Source organism: Solanum verrucosum, unplaced genomic scaffold (assembly GCF_900185275.1).
Source record: "Solanum verrucosum unplaced genomic scaffold, falcon-dt-bn FXZP01000036.1, whole genome shotgun sequence".
Classification (NCBI taxonomy): Eukaryota; Viridiplantae; Streptophyta; class Magnoliopsida; order Solanales; family Solanaceae; genus Solanum; species Solanum verrucosum.
Genome location: NW_026020253.1, coordinates 1142468 through 1149003, shown reverse-complemented (window position 1 = coordinate 1149003; position 6536 = coordinate 1142468). Strand labels below are relative to the sequence as shown.

Here is a 6536-nt window from a genome sequence, read left to right as displayed (position 1 = left end):
TTCAACGTCGCAGTCTGCAGCCACCTCATCAGCTCTAACCTCATATCTGGTGGTAGCCATAGGCATATCAGAATAGGCTGGATTATATGTGTCCATGTCATCATACTTCTTCACGGTCCCAAAATTATTGACATAGCAGTGGACTTCAACTCGTCCACATGTTTTCTTAACTCGTTCACTAGATGCCCCATCTGTAGCAACATAGCCTCGATGAGTGGAGGTCGGGAAGAAGTAGTACTAGCATCAGACCAAGGAGGCAAGGGAGCAGTAGAAGAGCTCGGAGTAATAGAAGGGGAAGAGCTAGAAATACCTGAAGGCCAGTGGCCAGAGTAGGCAAAACTGCCTCTGCAGGTAGTGTCTCAATATAACTAGTCAGGAATGTATCCACCGGGGCTGCCCTCTTCTTCTCAGATTCATCATTCAAGTACTCGGCTTCAATACACCGTATGTTAGTAGAGGAGGTGGGAGTCACTTCCAAATGCTTGTTCTCATCACATGGCACCTGGGCTCGTCCACACAACTCGGTGATCAACACTACAAAAGGGAGAGATGTCTGTTGCTGCCAAGCTCTCATGACCATCTCCTGTCTAATGATGGCACCTAGATTGATGCTCTTTCCTACAATGATAGATCGAAGATAGGCCTCCTTTGTGTGGCGTAGGAGAGAGTCATTTTGGGATGGCATAATTGTTCTACTGATGAAGTTGAACTAGTACCTTGCAACCACATTGAGGTTTTTCTTCTTGATTGGCACTCTGGCCTCGATCCACCTAGAAGTTATGTAAGATTAAAAAGGGGTCAACCAGCTTTTCATGTCCTCCAATGAAGTTCTCTTGATCTTGCTCTGGTAGACATCTTTAATGTTCTTAGTGCACACCAATATGACATTTATATCATCACTATCACAGTTTACTTTCTTTCCTCTGACAATTATGTAGTCTACTGGCTTGAAGGTAGCAGCCTTCCTCTTTCCCTGTGCCACAAAAGCTCCATAGGTAGTGTAAAACTCCTGGACTCAATTAGGAATGTAAGGTCCCCTGGGTTTAGTAATGAGCTGGAATTTCTGTGATTTCAAGGAACTCTAGATCTCTGGATATTTGTCCAACACCTCATATGTGGACAATCTCTTCTCCTCGATGATAGTCCTCAGTCCCTCGTCCTTTATTTTGTTGAGAGACTGGGGAGGAGGACCATGTGCACGTAGTCTTGGAACAACAGTCTGATCTAGAACAGGAGAAAGAGAAGTGATATAAGGCACCCGAATCCTAAACGGATCATGTATCCTCTTGGAGCGCACTTCAGCTCTCCGGGCCAATAGTAGTTGGCCATCTGATACGCTCAAATTACACCTCCCTAAAGAAGAATAAGCGATCGTTGTCAAATAAAGAACCGAACTTGTAGGTTGGGGTCGATCCCAAAACTAATATGGTTTAGATTTAAACTTTACTCACTATTATATCCTTTTAGTAAACTTATTTCCGAGACAAGTAAAGTGGGGGGGGGGATTTGTGAAACAAATAATTGATTGTTGTTTAAGTAACAAGTGAGCAAGATTCAAACTTTGTTGTTATCAATGAGAGAGAGTAACTAGGGTATATGTGTTCCCCATAAGCTATTAACGCAATAATCCTAATAATAGTAATCCTTTCCAAATGTTTTACATGAAACATTTGTAAGTTAGGTATCTCTAAGTAATTGGTCCTCCAAATTGGGAATTTCACTCGGCACCATGGTCCGCCTACGTGTGTATAATTCACTAACCCTTACCTTTACCTCAGATTAGACATCACATCAATGTATGGCTTAGTTTTTACCCTCACACCAATTTACATTAGACTATTAGATAGTATCACACTAAATCTATGTTGATAATTCTTTTCTTATTAACTACCTCCTTGGTCCGGCAAGTAGCAACAAGGTGAGTTCTAATGCGTGAACTCGTTAAAAACACTTCTAAGTGAAAGAATTACCAATGCATGCATCAACACTATTCAAGAACTACTCAGTTATTACTCATATGTTGTTAATTCCTCATGGTTCTCACAACCCTAGTTGTGGATTTAGCTACTCATGTTTGAAAGAACACAATTCATGTTCTTAGAAGAAGAATTCATGAACTTACGTATTTAGTAGAAGAAACTCGTAATCTCCAATTGAATTTCAAAGCAAAAATCTTATAAACCAAAATCTGGAAATCAATTGCAAAAATTTGCAAGTTAATTCCAAAGAAAATATCAAGAACTAAGTAAACAATAGTGTCTAACCCCCAAAAATGAGGTTTACATGTCCTATTTATAGAAAAAAGGCTAAAAAAAGAAAACAAAATAATGAAGTAAACTTTTTGGACACGGTTTTGATCGATGACTCAACCTACGAACTGTGGGTCGACCTACGGTCCGTAGTTCCCTTTCGTTGGTCAACACTTAGACCTTTTTGGCAAACCCTAGAACCTTCAACTCCCAGTTCATCACTGACGGACGTGCAGGACGGACTGTAGGATGACCTATGGTCCGTAGGTCCTCTTTCGTGGCTCTACATTTAGGATTTTCATCAGGTACTGGAACTTTGACTGCCAGTTCATCTTCTACGGACGTGCAGGACAGTCTGTAGCTCGACCTACAGTCCGTAGATTGCTTTGTTGTTCACACTTGGTCAGACTTCCCTAAAGCTCCTATCTACGCCCACCATTGACATACTGTTATAGGACCTATGGTCCGTGGGTGGCCATTTCTGCAGATTGTCATCTATCATCTCACTTTACCACGTTTAAGCCTATTTTCTACAAACATGATACAAAACACATTATTACTAATAATAAATGGCCCTAGACACACACAACTCTTAAGTGAAATGTATTAAAAATACCCTAAACTCACGGCATATCAACACCCTCAACTTAAACATGTGGTTTGTCCTCAAGCGACACACTAACACTCTAAACGACACTTCTGTAGAAGCAGACATACAAACTCAAGCAATCATATGGCAATTTCAATCCACTCTATTTTTTCAGTGGAAATCTTTTGTCTTAGACTCAACAAGCTAACTCATATGGATTAAAATATGACAGAGATCGACCAATAGACACCACAACAAACACTTTTCACCATCACAGACGTACCAACTTTCCGACAATGTAACTAGTGCCCTCACTTTAAATGAAATCCTTTCCACACAGAAGATATGAATTTTGAGTTTTTAGGATTCATGCAACACTCATGATTAGAAGTGACTTCAAGTACAGTTAGTGCTCAATACCATAGGATTGCCCTTATTTTCACTGCTTAGACTCTCCAAACTAGTTTCTAGGATCACGATAGTACTTTCTTAGCTGGTAACGTAGGCTCAGGGTCAGGTGTGGTACATTTGGGTGCTTTTTAGTGACTTTTTGCCCTCCTTGACATTACATTGGCTTTTTACCTCTTTTCTCAACCTTTTTTTGACATTCTTTCATTTTACGTTCTTTCCCTTGAATCTTTTCAACATGGATGTGACTTTTTACTTTGCGGCTCTTATTGATCACTTTCTTATTTTTCTTTCACTTTATTTTTCTTTATATTTTTTCAGGAATTTTATTTATCATCTTTTTTTGCTTCTTTTGCACAAAGTCACATCCTCTTATATATTTTCCTTTTCTCTTTTCAACACAAAACACATTTCATACCCTTTTGTCTTTTGGGTTCCTCTTTCATAGCCACCCTCAAGTTATGGATTTTACATTAGTTTAGGTGCACAATATTCGATGTCAGACCAGGGCCAAGATCAAGGTAACTTTTTGAATTAGCCACCTCAACATAGGATTTTGGCCTAAGTCGAGGTGCACATGTCCAAGGAGGGACCGGGGCCAAGACAGTGATTTTAGGGAAGATGAGTTTGGTGTATCAAACAAAATGGTCTTTTTTAAGGCTCAAACATTTGGATCAAAGGGAACATTGATTTCATTTGGTTGGATAATTTTAGGCTTAAGTGGTCTAATTTGAACAAGGGCCTATAATTACTTCCCCACTTCTAGCCTAGATTATCTTAGCAGGACCAACGGGTCAAGTTCTAGATTGGCACACAACTGTCCAAACATCTAGACATTCTCACTCACACTTGTCACATTGTTTCATTATATAATTATCAGATTACCCAACTCAAGTTTTACCTTAAGTCATGAAGTCAAATCAGTACCTATCATGTCACATTGAGATCCATCACATTCGACTTATCAAGCCTACAGATCTAGTATATTTCATTATTTTTGGATAGGGATCATATTTTTCATGTTGTTTATGCCATCATGCTTTCATTTTTCTACTTACTCCTACACATACATTCCTAAACATGCTGGTTCAACAGAAATTAAAGTAGTCTCTTCGGGGAAAAGAACACATGCAAGAAAACCCCTAGAGAAGATTATGAGTTGGGTTTACTAAGACTTCACCCTATCACTCACAATTGGTTTACCCCACCCCCAACAAAATAAAGTGTGATTGTCCCCAATGCACAAAAAAAATACAAAGCAAAGGATAGGGTGAAGCAAACCTGTGGCACATATGCGTCAAAGACTACTCAAGCAGCGGGTGGGTCCGATTTCCCGGAGCCCGCTGGATTAGCACTCGGAACCCCATTAGTAGTGCTCCCATCTACCCTCTCAGAAACCTCAGTAGTGCTATCATCAACTCTTACAACATCGTCAATGGTGCTCTTTTCATCCCTGCACATGTAGCAACCATTAGGACTTTCTTTCTACATTTTCTGGACAATTTTTAGACACGGACCCTATTCTATATCTAGCCAACATTAGTACAAAAATAAAACACCTATCTAATGAGTTTCAGAAAATTTAAATAAAAGAAGAAAAACTCTGAAATTGACAAGAAAAACCTATAGTTTGCTAGATTGTACATCTTGGGTTGTCCTCCAAGCAGCGCTTGATATAATGTTGCGACCCCAACACAGTCCCCTTGAGTACTCCGACTTCATGAAGGTAATAGGCCTCAATCACTTCTTGCACACTCTCCGAATTTCCCATTTAGCTTTTTATCCTCCGGTGGTTGGCTTTGAACCTTGTCCCACTCATTTTCTCGAACTCAACCACTCTATGTGGGGACACTTGGGTCACTCTAAATGGTTCGGTCCACTGGGACTTGATTCTACATGGATACCAGCATAACCTTGATTTATACAACAACACCAGATCACCAGGAGCTAGTTTGTGCTTTTCGGTCTTTTAAGAATGGTGTTTTTTCTCCGTGCACAAAGTTGCACCTAACCTCTCCTTACTAAACACTTCAACACCTTTTCCTAAAGTGTGACTCACCACATATACTGAATTAAGATCACTTTCCTGCCTCATAGACTTACAGACGTTAAAGGTCACCTCCTCCTTATTCAGTAGAAACTTCATCTGCCCTCTCTCCATATCGACTAAGGCACGCCCAGTAGCAAGGAATGGTCTCCCTAATATGATGGGGACCTTAAAGTCAACATCGTAAGTAAGTATCACAAAGTCCGTCGAAAAAATGAATGACTCCACTTTCACAAGGACATCTTGAAGCACTCCAATGAGCATTTTCATAGTTCTATCATCCATAAGTAAGCGCATCACATTTGGTTTAGGATCCACTAAACCGAACTTCTTATAAATTGACAATGGCATCAAGTTAATGTTGGCACCCAAATCACACAAAGCTTTCGCAAAGTGGATCTTACCAATGGTGCATGGAATATTTAAAGCTCCAGGATCCTCTTTCTTTTGTACCAGTGACCTCGTAGAAATGGCACTACAATTCTACAACCACTCATCATTCTCAAAATATACAACCCTATTTTTAGTCACCAAGACCTTCATGAGCTTTGCATACCCTAGCATTTGCTCCAAAGCTTGTATCAAACGGACATTGATGGAATGTTGTTTCAACATAGTTATAAACCTGTGGTATTTTCCTTCTTCAGTCTTTTGCACTAACCTCTATGGGAAATGAGGTGGAGGTCTCGGCATGTGAACAACGTTTTAGGTTATCTCCACTTCCTTCTCTGTGACTTTTTTGATTCTCAAGTAACCTCATTCTAATCATCATGTGTTTCGACCACTTTTTCCTCATCAGATGGCATGGGGTAATCAATAGTCTGCTTTTCTCCCCGAGTAGTGATTGCCAAACAATGCCCATCATTTTTTAGATTCTTGATGGTGTTGCTCGGAAGTGTGCCAGGCTGACATGGGTTTACTGTAGTGGACAACTGATTCATCTGCTGCCCTAGTTGCTTGATCGACACTGAATGGGCATCCACTTTCTCACCAATTGCGGACAGCTCAGTGCTCATCTCTTTCACATTCTGATCAGTAGTGTCAAATCATTTCATTATCTTTTCCATCATATCCTCAATGCGCGACATACTACCCCCAACTTCTCTATTATCAGATTCCCTGTTCCCAGGTGGGACATATGGCCCAACTCTATCATTCTTGTTACCATAGTTGTTCCAGTTGTAGTTGTTGTCCTGATTATAGTTGCCATCCCGGATATAACTACCCTGTCGGTTGTAGTTTC

General features: G+C 40.2%; 1 protein-coding gene across 1 annotated transcript; it reads right to left on the bottom strand.

Moving 5' to 3' along the window:
* Positions 1 to 4554: 4554 nt before the first annotated feature.
* Positions 4555 to 5908, bottom strand: LOC125833113 (uncharacterized). The gene is made up of 3 exons (XM_049512257.1): positions 5850 to 5908; positions 5259 to 5768; positions 4555 to 4699 (listed from the first exon to the last, which is right to left on the bottom strand). Exons 1-3 carry the CDS (start codon positions 5906 to 5908, stop codon positions 4555 to 4557), a joined length of 714 nt encoding a protein of 237 aa, XP_049368214.1.
* Positions 5909 to 6536: the final 628 nt, after the last annotated feature.

Excerpts from the sequence above, each read along its gene's own strand:
- LOC125833113 (XM_049512257.1), bottom strand. The coding sequence starts at position 5,908 with ATGTTGAAACAACATTCCATCAATGTCCGTTTGATACAAGCTTTGGAG. Across the intron at positions 5,769-5,849 it reads GCTTTGGAGCAAATGCTAGG|TGCCATTTCTACGAGGTCAC; the intron begins GTATGCAAAGCT and ends GTAGAATTGTAG. Across the intron at positions 4,700-5,258 it reads GAAGTGTTTAGTAAGGAGAG|GGATGAAAAGAGCACCATTG; the intron begins GTTAGGTGCAAC and ends CTACATGTGCAG.